Source organism: Mustelus asterias, chromosome 2, assembly GCF_964213995.1.
Source record: "Mustelus asterias chromosome 2, sMusAst1.hap1.1, whole genome shotgun sequence".
Taxonomy (NCBI): Eukaryota; Metazoa; Chordata; class Chondrichthyes; order Carcharhiniformes; family Triakidae; genus Mustelus; species Mustelus asterias.
This window is the reverse complement of record NC_135802.1, coordinates 2,462,703-2,480,650: the sequence shown is the minus strand read 5'-3', so window position 1 is coordinate 2,480,650 and position 17,948 is coordinate 2,462,703. Positions and strand designations below refer to the sequence as shown.

At 56.2% G+C, this 17,948-nt stretch overlaps 1 protein-coding gene across 1 annotated transcript in view; it reads right to left on the bottom strand.

The window, feature by feature from the left end:
• scrib (scribble planar cell polarity protein) overlaps positions 1 to 15,256 on the bottom strand; it is a 322,951-nt gene extending 307,695 nt beyond the window's left edge. Inside the window, exons 1-3 of the mRNA XM_078230184.1 lie at positions 15,124 to 15,256; positions 13,724 to 13,915; positions 12,217 to 12,525 (exon numbers count right to left, since the gene is read on the bottom strand). Coding sequence (XP_078086310.1) covers positions 12,217 to 12,525; positions 13,724 to 13,915; positions 15,124 to 15,213 — 591 coding nt within the window. The 5' untranslated portion in view covers positions 15,214 to 15,256. The remainder of the gene's footprint in view (positions 1 to 12,216; positions 12,526 to 13,723; positions 13,916 to 15,123) is intronic.
• Positions 15,257 to 17,948: the final 2,692 nt, after the last annotated feature.

The window sequence follows — 17,948 nt, the reverse complement described above, 5'->3', positions numbered from 1 at the left end:
TGTGAGACCTCTTACTGTATAGGGGAGCTCCGAGAGGATTGGAGAACAGCCAATGTTGTTCCTTTGTTTAAGAAGGGTAGCCAGAATAATCCAGGTAATTACAGGCCGGTGAGTCTTACATCAGTGGTAGGGAAATTATTGGAGAGGATTCTTCGAGATTGGATTTATTCTCACTTGGAAATAAGTGGACGTATTAGTGAGAGGCAACATGGTTTTGTGAAGGGGAGATCGTGTCTCACGAACTTGATCTCATGGGATAAAGGGGGAGGTGGCTAGATGGGTGGAGAACTGGCTTGGTCACAGAAGACAGAAGGTGGTAGTGGAAGGGTCTTTTTCCGGCTGGAGGCCTGTGACGAGTGGTGTTTCGCAGGGCTCTGTATTGGGTCCTCTGCTGTTCGTGATTTATATAAACGATCTGGAAGAAGGTGTAACTGGGGCGATCAGTAAGTTTGCGGACGACACGAAAATGGCTGGACTTGCAGACAGTGAGGAACATTGTCAGAGGCTACAGAAGGATATAGATAGGCTGGAAATTTGGGCAAAGAAATGGCAGATGGAGTTCAATCCAGAGAAATACGAAGTGATGCATTTTGGTACAACTAATGTAGGGAGGAGCTATATGATAAATGGCAGAACCATAAAGGGTGTAGATACGCAGAGGGACCTGGGTGTGCAAGTCCACAGATCCTTGAAGGTGACGTCACAGGTGAAGGTAGTGAATAAGGCATATGGCATGCTTGCCTTTATAGGACGGGGCATAGAGTATAAAAGTTGTGGTCTGATGTTGCAGATGTATAGAACGTTGGTTCGGCCGCATTTGGAATACTGCGCCCAGTTCTGGTCGCCACACTACCAGAAGGACGTGGAGGCTTTAGAGAGAGTGCAGAGGAGGTTTACCAGGATGTTGCCTGGTAAGGAAGGGCTTAGTTATGAGGAGAGATTGAGTAAACTGGGGTTGTTCTCACTGGAAAGACGGAGGATGAGGGGTGACCTAATAGAGGTGTATAAAATTATGAAAGGCATAGATAGGGTGAACGGTGGGAAGCTTTTTCCCAGATCGGTGGTGACGTTCACGAGGGGGGGGAGGTTTAACACAGATATCAGAAGGACGTATTTTACACAGAGGGTGGTGGGGGCCTGGAATGCGCTGCCGGGCAAGGTGCTGGAGGCGGACACACTGGGAATGTTTAAGACTTATCTAGATAGCCACATGAACGGAGTGGGAATGGAGGGATACAGTGGGAATGGAGAGAGTGGGAATGGAGAGATTGCGTCTTGGAAGTGCAGCAGAGAGGGAGAGATTCGCGAGAGGAGTGCTGCTGGTAAGCGCTGTTATTTTTTAACTTACTTTTTCACGGGTTTTTTCTTTAAAAATATCTAAACCCGGAAGTGGTCGCGCAGGGAGGTCTGGGAGAGAGATATTTTTTTTTTCCCCAATAAATTGGAACAGAGAGGAATCCCGATACTCTACACTTGTAGAGTATCCCACCCTCCCTCCTCCTCTAACCTAAAAAAAAGACCCAGTGAGAGCAGGGCTTTGGAGAAAACAGGAGGAGGAAAGGTAAGTTTAAAATTTTCATTCACTTTTTTTTTTTCCCTGTGTGTTTAAAGGGGCAATTATGAGTGTGAGGCCAGTATGTTGTTCCCAATGTAGGATGTGGGAGGTCCTGGAGGCTCCTAGCCTCCCGGACGACCATATCTGTGCTGGGTGTGTTGAGCTGCGGTTCCTAAGGGACCATGTTAGGGAACTGGAATTGCAGCTCGAGGACCTTCGCCGGGTTAGGGATAGTGAGGAGGTCATTGACAGGAGCTATCGGCAGGTGGTCACACCGGGACCACGGGAGGAGGGTAACTGGGTAACAGTGAGGAAGGAGAAAGCTCGGTTGATGGTGAGCACCCCGGTGGATGTGCCCCTTAATAATAAGTACTCCTGGGGAGGACAGCCCACCTGGGGGAAGCAGCGGTGGCAGTGTCTCTGGAGCTGAGCCTGGCCCAGTAGTGCAAAAGGGTAAGGAAAGGAGGGTAGTGCTAATTGGGGACTCTACGGTGAGGGGGTCAGATAGGCGTTTTTGCGGACACAGACGGGACTCTCGGATGGTGGTTTGCCTCCCTGGTGCAGGGGTCCGGGATGTCTCTGGTCGAGTCCCAGAAATCCTGAAGGGGGAGGGAGAGGAGCCGAAGGTCGTGATGCATATAGGTACTGCTGACATAGGTAGGAAGAGGGAAGGGGTCATGAAAAGAGAATATAGGGAGTTAGGTAGACAGCTGAGAAAGAGGAATGCAAAGGTAGTAATCTCGGGATTGCTGCCTGTGCCGCGGGAGAGTGAGAACAGGAATCGGTGGAGAATGAATGCGTGGCTGAGGGACTGGAGCAAGGGACAAGGATTTGGGTACTTGGATCATTGGGACCTCTTTAGGGGCAGGTGTGACCTGTTTAAAAAAGACGGGTGGCACTTGAATCCCAGAGGGACCAATATCCTGGCGGGAAGGTTGGCTAAGGCTACTGGAGAGACTTTAAACTAGAAAGGTTGGGGGGAGGGAATCGAAATGAGGGGACTGAGAGCGAGGAGGTTAGCTCGCAAATAAATAAGGAATGTAAACAGGGTAAGAGGGAGGTTAGACGAGTGATGGAGAAGGGAAGTGCTCAGGCTGAAGGTCTGAGATGTGTCTATTTTAATGCCAGGAGTGTAGTGAATAAAGTGGATGAGCTTAGAGCGTGGATTGCTGCTTCGAATTGTGATGTGGTGGCCATTACGGAGACTTGGATGTCTCAGGGACAGGACTGGGTGCTTCAGGTGCCGGGTTTTAGATGTTTCAGGAAGGACAGGGAGGGAGGCAAGAGAGGGGGGGGAGTGGCACTGTTGATCAGGGATAGTGTCACGGCTGTAGAGAAGGTGGACGCCGTGGAGGGATTGACAACGGAGTCTCTGTGGGTGGAGGTTAGGAACAGGAAGGGGTCGGTAACGTTGCTGGGTGTTTTCTATAGGCCGCCCAATAGTAACAGAGATGTTGAGGAGCAGATGGGGAAACAGATCCTGGAGAGATGTAGGAATAACAGAGTTGTCGTGATGGGAGATTTTAATTTCCCAAACATAGATTGGAATATCCCTAGGGCTAGGGGTTTGGATGGAGAGGAGTTTGTTAGGTGTGTCCAGGAGAGTTTCCTGACACAGTATGTGGATAAGCCTACTAGAGGAGAGGCTGTACTTGATCTGGTGCTGGCTAATGAACCTGGACAGGTGGAGGATCTCTCGGTGGGTGAGCATCTTGGGGATAGCGATCATAATTCTATCTCCTTCACGATAGCATTGGAAAGAGATAGGATCAGGCAGGCTAGGAAAGTGTTTCTCTGGAGTAAAGGGAAATACAGTGTCATCAGGGAGGAAATTAGACGGGTAAATTGGAAGGAGGCATTCTTGGGGAAAAGTACCGAAGGAAAGTGGAGGATTTTCAAGGAATGTTTGTCTGGAGCTCTGCATGACAACGTTCCGATGAGACAGGGGGGTGTTGGTAGGGTACGGGAACCGTGGTGCACGAAGGTTGTGATGAACCTGGTGAATAAGAAAAGAGAGGCGTACAGAAGGTTCAGAGAGCTAGGAGGTGTTAAGGATTTAGAGGAGTATACGGGATGTAGGAAGGAGCTTAAGAAGGAAATTAGGAGAGCGAGAAGGGGTCATGAGAAGGCCTTGGCGGGTAAGATTAAGGAGAATCCCAAGGCTTTCTACAAATATGTCAAGAGTAAAAGGATGAGATGTGAAGGCATAGGACCCTTAAAAGGTGAAGGGGGAAAAGTTTCTGCGGAACCGTTAGAAATGGCGGAGCTGCTTAATGAATACTTTACCTCGGTATTCACGGTGGAAAGGGATCTGGGTGGTTGTACTGCTGGTTTGCGGTGGACAGAAAGGATCGAGCATGTGGACATTAAGAAAGAGGATGTGTTGGAACTATTGAATGGCATCAAGGTTGGTAAGTCGCCGGGACCGGATGGGATGTACCCCAGGTTACTGTGGGAGGCGAGGGAGGAGATTGCGGAGCCTTTGGCGATGATCTTTGCATCGTCGATGGAGACGGGAGAGGTTCCGGAGGATTGGAGGATTGCAGATGTGGTCCCTACATTCAAGAAAGGGAACAGGGACAGCCCGGGAAATTACCGACCGGTGAGTCTAACCTCAGTGGTTGGTAAGTTGATGGAGAGGATCCTGAGAGACAGGATTTATGATCATCTAGAGAAGTTTAGTATGATCAAAAGTAGTCAGCACGGCTTTGTCAAGGGCAGGTCGTGCCTTACGAGCCTGGTTGAGTTCTTTGAAAATGTGACCAAACACATTGACGAAGGAAGAGCGGTGGATGTGGTCTATATGGACTTCAGCAAGGCGTTCGATAAAGTCCCCCATGCAAGACTTCTTGAGAAAGTGAGAGGGCATGGGATCCAAGGGGCTGTTGCCTTGTGGATCCAGAACTGGCTTGCCTGCAGAAGGCAGAGAGTGGCTGTGGAGGGGTCTTTCTCTGCATGGAGGTCAGTGACCAGTGGAGTGCCCCAGGGATCTGTTCTGGGACCCTTGCTGTTTGTCATTTTCATAAATGACCTGGATGAGGAAGTGGAGGGATGGGTTGGTAAGTTTGCTGACGACACCAAGGTAGGTGGTGTTGTGGATAGTTTGGAGGGATGTCAGAAGTTGCAGCGAGACATAGATAGAATGCAAGACTGGGCGGAGAAGTGGCAGATGGACTTCAACCCGGATAAGTGTGTGGTGATCCATTTTGGCAGATCCAATGGGATGAAGCAGCAGTATAATATGAAGGGTACCATTCTTAGCAGTGTAGAGGATCAGAAGGACCTTGGGGTCCGGGTCCATAGGACTCTTAAATCGGCCTCGCAGGTGGAGGATGCGGTCAAGAAGGCGTACGGCGTACTGGCCTTCATTAATCGAGGGATTGAGTTTAGGAGTCGGGAGATAATGCTGCAGCTTTATAGGACCCTGGTTAGACCCCACTTGGAGTACTGCGCGCAGTTCTGGTCACCTCATTACAGGAAAGATGTTGAAGCCATTGAAAGGGTGCAGAGGAGATTTACAAGGATGTTGCCTGGATTGGGGGGCATGCCTTATGAGGATAGGTTGAGGGAGCTTGGTCTCTTCTCCCTGGAGAGACGAAGGATGAGAGGTGACCTGATAGAGGTTTACAAGATGTTGAGAGGTCTGGATAGGGTAGACTCTCAGAGGCTATTTCCAAGGGCTGAAATGGTTGCTACGAGAGGACACAGGTTTAAGGTGCTGGGGGGTAGGTACAGAGGAGATGTCAGGGGTAAGTTTTTCACTCAGAGGGTGGTGGGTGAGTGGAATCGGCTGACGTCGGTGGTGGTGGAGGCAAACTCGTTGGGGTCTTTTAAGAGACTTCTGGATGAGTACATGGGATTTAATGGGATTGAGGGCTATAGATAGGCCTAGAGGTGGGGATGTGATCGGCGCAACTTGTGGGCCGAAGGGCCTGTTTGTGCTGTGGCTTTCTATGTTCTATGTTCTAATGGTCTAGTTTGGACCAGGGAGCGGCACGGGCTTGGAGGGCCGAAGGGCCTCTTCCTGTGCTGTATTGTTCTTTGTTCTGATCGAGTTTTTCGAGGAAGTGACGAAGATGATTGATGAGGGTAGGGCAGTAGATGTCGTCTACATGGACTTCAGTAAGGCCTTTGACAAGGTCCCTCATGGCAGACTGGTGCAGAAGGTGAAGTCGTATGGGATCAGAAGTGAGCTGCCAAGGTGGATACAAAACTGGCTCGGTCAAAGAAGACAGAGGGTAGCAGTGGAAGGGTGTGTTTCTGAATGGAGGGCTGTGACAAGTGGCGTTCCTCAGGGTTCAGAGTGGATAGTCAGAAGCTTTTCCCCATTGGTGGGTGCCTGGAACTCGTTGCCAGGGGAGGTAGTGGAAGCGGATACGGTCGTGACTTTTAAGAGGCGTCTTGACAAATACATGAATAGAATGGTAATAGAGGGATATGGGACCTTTGGTGTTTGTAATATATATAAATAATTTGGAGGAAAATGTAACTGGATTGATTAGTCAGTTTGCGGACGACACAAAGGTTGGTGGATTTGCGGATAGTGATGAGGACCATCAGAGGATACAGCAGGATATAGATCAGTTGGAGACTTGGGTGGAGAGATGGCAGATAGAGTATAATTCAGACAAATGTGAGGTAATGCATTTTGGAAGGTCTAATGCAGATAGGAAATATACAGTAAATGGCAGAACCCTTCAAAGTATTGATAGGCAGAGGGATCTGGGTGTACAGGTACACAGGTCGCTGAAAGTGCCAATGCAGGTGGAGAAGGTAGTCAAGAAGGCACATTGCATGCTTGCCTTCATCGGCCGGGGTATTGAGTTTAAAAATTGGCAAGTAATGTTGCAGCTTTATAGAACCTTAGTTAGGCCGCACTGCAATATAGTGTTCAATTCTGGTCATCACACTACCAGAAGGATGTGGAAGCTTTGGCGAGGGTACAGAAAAGATTTACCAGGATGTTGCCTGGTATGGAGGGCATTAGCTATGAGGAGAGGTTGGAGAAACTTGGTTTGTTCTCACTGGAGCGACGGAGGTTGAGGGGAGACCTGATAGAAGTCTACAAGATTATGAGAGGCATGGACAGAGTGGATAGTCAGAAGCTTTTCCCCAGGGTGGAAGAGTCAATTACTAGGGGGGCACAGGTTTAAGGTGCGAGGGGCAAGGTTTAAAGGCGATGTACCTGGCAAGTCTTATTTACACAGAGAGTGGTGGGTGCCTGGAACTCGTTGCCGGGGGAGGTAGTGGAAGCGGATACGGTCGTGACTTTTAAGAGGCGTCTTGACAAATACATGAATAGGATGGGAATAGAGGGATATGGTCTCCGGAAGGGTAGGGGTTTTAGTTGAGTCGGGCAGCATGGTCGGTGCAGGCTTGGAGGGCCGAAAGGCCTGTTCCTGTGCTGTAATTTTCTTTGTTCGTCTTTGTTAGTCCCCCCCCCCACACACTTGCCCCCCCACACACACACTCGCCCCCCCCACACACACACTCGCCCCCCCCACACACACACTCGCCCCCCCCACACACACACTCGCCCCCCCCACACACACACTCGCCCCCCCCACACACACACTCGCCCCCCCCACACACACACTCGCCCCCCCCACACACACACTCGCCCCCCCCACACACACACTCGCCCCCCCCCACACACACACTCGCCCCCCCCCACACACACACTCGCCCCCCCCCACACACACACTCGCCCCCCCCCACACACACACTCGCCCCCCCCCACACACACACTCGCCCCCCCCCACACACACACTCGCCCCCCCCCACACACACACTCGCCCCCCCCCACACACACACTCGCCCCCCCCCACACACACACTCGCCCCCCCCACACACACACTCGCCCCCCACACACACACACTCGCCCCCCACACACACACACTCGCCCTCCCCACACACACACTCGCCCCCCCCTCACACACACACTCGCCCCCCCCCACACACACACACTCGCCCCCCCCACACACACACTCGCCCCCCACACACACACACTCGCCCTCCCCACACACACACTCGCCCCCCTCCACACACACTCGCCCCCCCCACACACACACTCGCCCTCCCCACACACACACTCGCCCCCCTCCACACACACTCGCCCCCCCCACACACACACTCGCCCACCCACACACACTCGCCCCCCCCACACACACACTCGCCCCCCCCACACACACACTCGCCCCCCCCACACACACACTCGCCCCCCCCACACACACACTCGCCCCCCCCACACACACACTCGCCCCCCCCCACACACACACACTCACCCCCCCCCACACACACTCGGCCCCTCCTCACACACACTCGGCCCCCCCTCACACACACTCGGCCCCTCCCACACACACACTCGCCCCCCCCTCACACTCGCTCCCTCCCTCACACACTCGCCCCCTCCTTCACACACACTCGCCCCCCCCTCACACACACACTCGCCCCCCCCTCACACACACTCGCCCCCCCCTCACACACACACTCGCCCCCCCCCCACACTCGCTCCCTCCCTCACACACACTCGCCCCCCCCTCACACTCGCTCCCTCCCTCACACACACTCGCCCCCCCCTCACACACGCTCGCCCCCCCCTCACACACACTCGCCCCCCCCTCACACACACTCGCCCCCCCCTCACACTCGCTCCCTCCCTCACACACACTCGCCCCCCCCTCACACACACTCGCCCCCCCCTCACACACACTCGCCCCCCCCTCACACACACTCGCCCCCCCCTCACACACACTCGCCCCCCCCTCACACACACTCGCCCCCCCCTCACACACACTCGCCCCCCCCTCACACACACTCGCCCCCCCCTCACACACACTCGCCCCCCCCTCACACTCGCTCCCTCACACACACTCGGCCCCCCCTCACACACTCGCTCCCTCACACAGCCTCACACACTTACATATCCCACAATGATTGGACCCACACAGCCATCGCCCCACATCCACCTCCAACCCACACCGCGCACCTTGTACCCGAAGCCAGCACCCACTGCGCTGCACTCCTGACATTCCACCTCAGACCCGGCCACTGCCACAAGCAGGGCACACGGGCACAAATTCCAGACTCATACAGGACAAACGTACATACCATTCATGAGCTTTTGGGCACACCCCAGAAGCAACCAGCATGGAAATACAACCACACAGCCCAGCAGGAGGCGCAGAAGAGTCAGAAGGTCTGAAGGTAACTGGTGACTGGAGGAGAGAGGAATAATTCTCCTGTGCAGAAGGGAACAGAGGCCTCAGGAGTTTACTAACTGCTAAATGAAGAATTTGGGAGCCCAGAGAACTGGTCAAACAGCAAACACCAATTCTTTAGTTCAAACATTTTCATAGCTTTGGAAAGAGATGCAGAAACTGTGAAAGAATAGCTGAGTGTGTGGAGCAGCTGCACATGAGAGAGGTGACCTCCTTTCTCACTGTCTGGGTGGAAATCACTGTCAGTAATGTCTGGGGAATCTCCCAGAACTCTGCTCTCCATGTGCCACAGACGAAGCTAAAACAAAAAGAAACTTTGAATTTCTTCAGGTTAAACACAAAGAAATTCTCTGGGAGTCCAACTACCTTTCCTCAATGCAAATGGTAATGCTAGAAATCAGCCAAGCTCCTCCACGGGGAGAGTCTGGTTCAAAGTCAAAGTGCATGTGAATCTGCGAGACAGCATTCATACACATTCGCGAGGACAGGTTCACAACTGAGTGCAGGATTATGCAAAAGGATTGCACAAAGTGGCTAAAATCTGCACTCACAATCAAAGAACCAGATAGCACAGTAGGCCATTCAGCCCCTTGTGTTGGCGCCAGCTCTTTGAAACAACAATCCAATGAGTCCAGCTGCTCTGCTCTCCCCACTTGGCCTGACAACCTTTTCCCTCTTCATTTATCCAGTTTCCTTTTGTTTGTTCTTTTGGATTGGTTTTCACTCCCCTTTTGTAATAGACTGAAATGTGAACAGAGCTTGTGTTTGACCTTTATAGTGGCCTCGGACGTCCCAGCACCCCCTCAGAATGACCAATAGTCCTTGCACACCCACAGCACTGAGTCGGCTTCCTTTACTTTGTGTATGGTTACAAACCCTCCAATGAAGTGTGACATGGGTGGACTGCAGAGAGACACTGATACAGATGAAGCAGACGCCATCAACCAAGCAGAGGCAGGTAGCTGAGCTGAGTGTGTGTAGACAGTGTACAGAGCACCAGCCTGCGCACGGACAGGAACCCTGGGAGCTCCCGCTTCATGCTGCTCTCAGATCCCGGCCTGCAGGTCTAAAATATCAGAGTGGATGCGGTGTACTAGCCTGTTACTATTCCGACATGAAGGAAGATCTAACAATCTCACCAGGAGAAATCATTTGCTAGATTAGAAATGGGAGGTTAGTCAGTTAGTTAATGACAGCAGTGATACGGACAGACAATCTACATTGCAGTTATTAACTGGATGTCAAAGGAGAGACTGCAAGAAAAAGATGCAGTGACGTTGTGATAGAGAGAGGAGAGATCCAGAGACAGCTAGAAAATCAAAGATACAAAGATGGATAAAGCAGCAGCGAGAGAGACAGCAAAAAGGACATAGAACAGATACAAGAGAAAGGTACACAGCATCCATGGCGTGGAGGAGGAGGCAAGCAGGGTTGGAGGGAGTGGATGGGGGGGGGGGGCAGGGGAGGCACCGGCGGAGGGGAGCGAGAGACACACAGAGAGCGAGAGAGGAATAGTGAGCACAATAAAAAATATATAAAGAGAGGTACGCACAGGTGAAAGAGTGATTCAGATAGACAAATGTAATTCTAAACCAGAGGCAGTTCCAGTTGAGAGAATGAGGGGTTTCAGGGAGATGAGTACTGAGGGGTGTATGGGTGAGTGGGAGTGTGTGCATTAAACAAAAGCAGCAACATGGGAGTGAAAAACAGGCTGAAGCAGCAGAGAAGATGGAAAAATCCCTCGTTCGAAAGGGAGTCAGTTATTTAATGCTAACCTGCTCATTCTACTTCATGCAATCTATGGCAGTCTCAGCAGTAACAATACACAGCACACAGGAGTATGCAACTGGTACCTGTCACTGGTCAGTATTCAGGGGAAACTAACATCACAATAAAACCACAACAAATCATTCAGCAGAACATCAGACAGGGCACCTGACCAAACTTCCTCAACAGGGATTCCACAGCGACAGCACAGAGCGGCTCGGTACAGTCACGGGATATGGGGTATACAGTGCACAGACAGAGCTCCACACAGACACACAGACACCGGGAGGGGGGGCTCCACACAGACACCAGGAGTGGGGGCTCCACACGGACACACAGACACCGGGAGAGGGGGCTCCACACGGACACCGGGAGGGGGGGCTCCACACGGACACACAGACACTGGGAGGGGGGGCTCCACACGGACACACAGACACTGGGGGGAGGGGGGGCTCCACACGGACACACAGACACCGGGAGGGGGGCTCCACACGGACACCGGGAGAGGGGGCTCCACACGGACACACAGACACCGGGAAAGGGGGCTCCACACGGACACACAGACACTGGGGGGAGAGGGGGCTCCACATGGATACACAGACACCGGGAGGGGGGGCTCCACACGGACACACAGACACTGGTGGGAGAGGGGGCTCCACATGGATACACAGACACCGGGAGGGGGGGCTCCACACGGACACACAGACACCGGGAGAGGGGGCTCCACACGGACACACAGACACCGGGGGGAGGGGGGGCTCCACACGGACACACAGACACTGGGGGGAGAGGGGGCTCCACACGGACACACAGACACTGGGGGGAGAGGGGGCTCCACACGGACACGCAGACACCGGGAGGGGGGGCTCCACACAGACACTGGGGGGAGAGGGGGCTCCACACAGACACTGGGGGGAGGGGGGGCTCCACACGGACACACAGACACTGGGAGGGGGGCTCCACACGGACACACAGACACTGGGGGGAGGGGGGGCTCCACACGGACACACAGACACTGGGAGGGGGGCTCCACACGGACACACAGACACTGGGGGGAGGGGGGGCTCCACACGGACACACAGACACCGGGAGGGGGGCATCCAACTGATTCTCTGTCAGGTGCTGATTGGCTGGGGTCTATGGGCTGCTGCTCAATGAAATAACTGCCGTCACATGATACACACAATCAAGTTGATTGGCTGTCTAAATCTGGCAAACCTCCTGGGACATCAAAACACCAACTGACATACAACAGGCATGTGAGTTATGGACACGGGACAGCCATCGCCAGCCCTGTCACTCGCTCCTGAGCCCAATATCCTGGTGCTTGTCCCAGTCATTCTGGTGAGACAGGCGATAACGGATTCTCCCTGAGGCACTGGAAGGATTAATGCAGCTTACTCTCATGCTGCCAGTACACACAGAGGGCTGTACATTGCCACAGTGCCAGCAATCCCCTGCTGCCAGCAATCCCCTGCTGCCAGCAATCCCCTGCTGCCAGCAATCCCCTGCTGCCAGCAATCCCCTGCTGCCAGCAATCCCCTGCTGCCAGCAATCCCCTGCTGCCAGCAATCCCCTGCTGCCAGCAATCCCCTGCTGCCAGCAATCCCCTGCTGCCAGCAATCCCCTGCTCCCTCCCTATATCAGGACTCCAGGCCGCTGCGTACATCCTACCTTGACTGGAGGCTGGGAGAGCCTTTCGTCTCTAACCTCCTGACCATCTTCCAGCTGCTCCATGTCTGTGTCCAGGCAGTGGTTGGACTTGGCAGCCTGGTCGCCAGCCTCCTGCAGCTCCGTGCTGGGCAAACCCTGAAGCATGGCCAGCACTGCCTCCGGTTTGGGAAGCTTGTTGATTTTAAACTGCTTCTTGTAGTGAGGGGTGTCCTTCCGGATCAGACGCTGCTTCTCGGGAATGAATTCACCTTCACCACCTCCGTCCTCCTCCTCCCGAATGACAGTGTCCGCACTGAAACGCACCATGGGCTGCAAGGTACACACAAACTCATTACAGCACTGTACAGGACAGTCCCTCAATACTGACCCTCTGACAGTGTGGCACTCCCTCAGTACTGACCCTCTGACAGTGCGGCACTCCCTCAGCACTGACCCTCTGACAGTGCGGCACTCCCTCAGCACTGACCCTCTGACAGTGCGGCACTCCCTCAGTACTGACCCGCTGACAGTGCGGCACTCCCTCAGCACTGACCCTCTCTGACAGTGCGGCACTCCCTCAGCACTGACCCTCTGACAGTGCGGCACTCCCTCAGCACTGACCCTCTGACAGTGCGGCACTCCCTCAGCACTGACCCTCTGACAGTGCGGCACTCCCTCAGTACTGACCCGCTGACAGTGCGGCACTCCCTCAGCACTGACCCTCTGACAGTGCGGCACTCCCTCAGCACTGACCTTCTGACAGTGCGGCACTCCCTCAGCACTGACCCTCTTGACAGTGCGGCACTCCCTCAGTACTGACCCGCTGACAGTGCAGCACTCCCTCAGCACTGACCCTCTGACAGTGCGGCACTCCCTCAGTCCTGACCCTCTGACAGAGCAGCACTCCCTCAGCACTGACCCTCTGACAGTGCAGCACTCCCTCAGTACTGACCCTCTGACAGTGCAGCACTCCCTCAGCACTGACCCTCTGACAGTGCAGCACTCCCTCAGCACTGACCCTCTGACAGTGCGGCACACCCTCAGTCCTGACCCTCTGACAGTGTGGCACTCCCTCAGTACTGACCCTCTGACAGTGCGGCACACCCTCAGTCCTGACCCTCTGACAGTGTGGCACTCCCTCAGTCCTGACCCTCTGACAGTGTGGCACTCCCTCAGTACTGACCCTCTGACAGTGCGGCACACCCTCAGTCCTGACCCTCTGACAGTGTGGCACTCCCTCAGTCCTGACCCTCTGACAGTGTGGCACTCCCTCAGTACTGACCCTCTGACAGTGCGGCACTCCCTCAGTACTGACCCTCTGACAGTGCGGCACTCCCTCAGTACTGACCCTCTGACAGTGTGGCACTCCCTCAGTACTGACCCTCTCACAGTGCGGCACCCCCTCAGTACTGACCCTCTGACAGTGCGGCACTCCTTCGGTTATAGCATAATCAGAGCACTGTCACCATCAATGTTTACGCCTCTGACAGAGAACAACTGGCCATGGGGCTTTGCTTGAGACCTTCACCTCAAAGTAGCTGTCTTCATCACGTTCCTCCTCCTCTCGCTCCATCGTATCATTGCTCTGATCCACGACAATCGCTTCATCTGCCTGAGTTTCCATTTCCAATTCAACTTCTTCCTGCCCCAGGCAGATTCCACCATTCAACACGGGTGTCTCAGGGCCTCGGTTAGGTAACGCACCCAGCCCCTCTTCTTGCTGGAAAGGAACACACAATTTCTGTAGAGGCAATCTCTTAAACATCCCAGAGTCAGAGCAACTCCCCCTCAACCCAGAGACTCTGCATCCACTCCCCCGGGGCCGAGACCCTCACCCACTCCCCCAGGGTGCAGGGGGAGGGAGGAGGGGGCTGCACACACTCCCCTGGGGGCCAAGACCCCAACCCTCCCCCGGGGGTGAGGGGGGGGGGGGGCTGCATCCACTGCCCCGGGGCTGGGAGACGCAGCACCCACTGCCCCGGGGCTGGGAGACGCAGCACCCACTGCCCCGGGGCTGGGAGGCGCAGCACCCACTGCCCCGGGGCTGGGAGGCGCAGCACCCACTGCCCCGGGGCTGGGAGGCGCAGCACCCACTGCCCCGGGGCTGGGAGGCGCAGCACCCACTGCCCCGGGGCTGGGAGGCGCAGCACCCACTGCCCCGGGGCTGGGAGACGCAGCACCCACTGCCCCGGGGCTGGGAGGCGCAGCACCCACTGCCCCGGGGCTGGGAGGCGCAGCACCCACTGCCCCGGGGCTGGGAGGCGCAGCACCCACTGCCCCGGGGCTGGGAGGCGCAGCACCCACTGCCCCGGGGCTGGGAGGCGCAGCACCCACTGCCCCGGGGCTGGGAGGCGCAGCACCCACTGCCCCGGGGCTGGGAGGCGCAGCACCCACTGCCCCGGGGCTGGGAGGCGCAGCACCCACTGCCCCGGGGCTGGGAGGCGCAGCACCCACTGCCCCGGGGCTGGGAGACGCAGCACCCACTGCCCCGGGGCTGGGAGACGCAGCACCCACTGCCCCGGGGCTGGGAGACGCAGCACCCACTGCCCCGGGGCTGGGAGACGCAGCACCCACTGCCCCGGGGCTGGGAGACGCAGCACCCACTGCCCCGGGGCTGGGAGACGCAGCACCCACTGCCCCGGGGCTGGGAGACGCAGCACCCACTGCCCCGGGACTGGGAGACGCAGCACCCACTGCCCCGGGGCTGGGAGACGCAGCACCCACTGCCCCGGGGCTGGGAGACGCAGCACCCACTGCCCCGGGGCTGGGAGACGCAGCACCCACTGCCCCGGGGCTGGGAGACGCAGCACCCACTGCCCCGGGGACGGGAGACGCAGCACCCACTGCCCCGGGGACGGGAGACGCAGCACCCACTGCCCCGGGGACGGGAGACGCAGCACCCACTGCCCCGAATCCAAGAGCACTGACCTGCGGTTCTGGTGAGTCAGGTGATGAGGGCTCATCGTGGACTTTCATGGTGAGTGCCTCTCCCCGCCGTTCCTCAATCGCTTGCTTCATCACCTTCAGCTCACTCGGGTGTGGTGTTGCTCGCCGTTGTAACCGGCCCTATCGACAAGCAGCAGAAACATTGCAGCAGGTCAGAGCAGCAGATTGTGCACGAGGCACTCATTTTAACATTCATGTGTTTACATAAAGCACGAGAAACAGCACCGACACACACACCGGAAACACGGGAAACAGCACTGACACACACACCGGGAACACGGGAAACAGCACCGACACACACACCGGGAACACGGGAAACAGCACCGACACACACACCGGGAACACGGGAAACAGCACTGACACACACACCGGGAACACGGGAAACAGCACCGACACACACACCGGGAACACGGGAAACAGCACCGACACACACACCGGGAACACGGGAAACAGCACCGACACACACACCGGGAACACGGGAAACAGCACCGACACACACACCGGGAACACGGGAAACAGCACCGACACACACACCGGGACCACGGGAAACAGCACCGACACACACACCGGGAACACGGGAAACAGCACCGACACACACACCGGCAACACGGGAAACAGCACCGACACACACACCGGGAACACGGGAAACAGCACCGACACACACACCGGGAACACGGGAAACAGCACCGACACACACACCGGGAACACGGGAAACAGCACCGACACACACACCGGGAACACGGGAAACAGCACCGACACACACACCGGGAACACAGGAAACAGCACCGACACACACACCGGGAACACAGGAAACAGCACCGACACACACACCGGGAACACGGGAAACAGCACCGACACACACACCGTGAACACGGGAAACAGCACCGACACACGCACCGGGAACACGGGAAACAGCACCGACACACACACCGGGAACACGGGAAACAGCACCGACACACACACCGGGAACACGGGAAACAGCACTGACACACACACCGGGAACACGGGAAACAGCACCGACACACACACCGGGAACACAGGAAACAGCACCGACACACACACCGGGAACACGGGAAACAGCACCGACACACACACCGGGAACACGGGAAACAGCACCGACACACACACCGGGAACACGGGAAACAGCACCGACACACACACCGGGACCACGGGAAACAGCACCGACACACACACCGGGAACACGGGAAACAGCACCGACACACACACCGGCAACACGGGAAACAGCACCGACACACACACCGGGAACACGGGAAACAGCACCGACACACACACCGGGAACACGGGAAACAGCACCGACACACACACCGGGAACACGGGAAACAGCACCGACACACACACCGGGAACACGGGAAACAGCACCGACACACACACCGGGAACACAGGAAACAGCACCGACACACACACCGGGAACACAGGAAACAGCACCGACACACACACCGGGAACACGGGAAACAGCACCGACACACACACCGTGAACACGGGAAACAGCACCGACACACGCACCGGGAACACGGGAAACAGCACCGACACACACACCGGGAACACGGGAAACAGCACCGACACACACACCGGGAACACGGGAAACAGCACCGACACACACACCGGGAACACGGGAAACAGCACCGACACACACACCGGGAACACGGGAAACAGCACCGACACACACACCGTGAACACGGGAAACAGCACCGACACACACACCGGGAACACGGGAAACAGCACCGACACACACACCGGGAACACGGGAAACAGCACCGACACACACACCGGGAACACGGGAAACAGCACCGACACACACACCGGGAACACGGGAAACAGCACCGACACACACACCGGGAACACGGGAAACAGCACCGACACACACACCGGGAACACGGGAAACAGCACCGACACACGCACCGGGAACACGGGAAACAGCATCGACACACGCACCGGGAACACGGGAAACAGCACCGACACACACACCGGGAACACGGGAAACAGCACCGACACACACACCGGGAACACGGGAAACAACACCGACACACACACCGGGAACACGGGAAACAGCACCGACACACACACCGGGAACATGGGAAACAGCACCGACACACACACCGGGAACACGGGAAACAGCACCGACACACACACCGGGAACACGGGAAACAGCACCGACACACACACCGGAAACAGCACCGACACACGCACCGGGAACACTGGAAACAGCACCGACACACGCACCGGGAACACGGGAAACAGCACCGACACACACACCGGGAACACGGGAAACAGCACCGACACACACACCGGGAACACGGGAAACAGCACCGACACACACACCGGGAACACGGGAAACAGCACCGACACACACACCGGGAACACGGGAAACAGCACCGACACACACAACGGGAACACGGGAAACAGCACCGACACACACACCGGGAACACGGGAAACAGCACCGACACACACACCGGGAACACGGGAAACAGCACCGACACACACACCGGGTACACGGGAAACAGCACCGACACACACACCGGAAACACGGGAAACAGCACCGACACACACACCGGGAACACGGGAAACAGCACCGACACACACACCGGGAACACGGGAAACAGCACCGACACACACACCGGGAACACGAGAAACAGCACCGACACACACACCGGGAACACGGGAAACAGCACCGACACACACCGGGAACACGGGAAACAGCACCGACACACACACCGGGAACACGGGAAACAGCACCGACACACACACCAGGAACACGGGAAACAGCACCGACACACACACCGGGAAC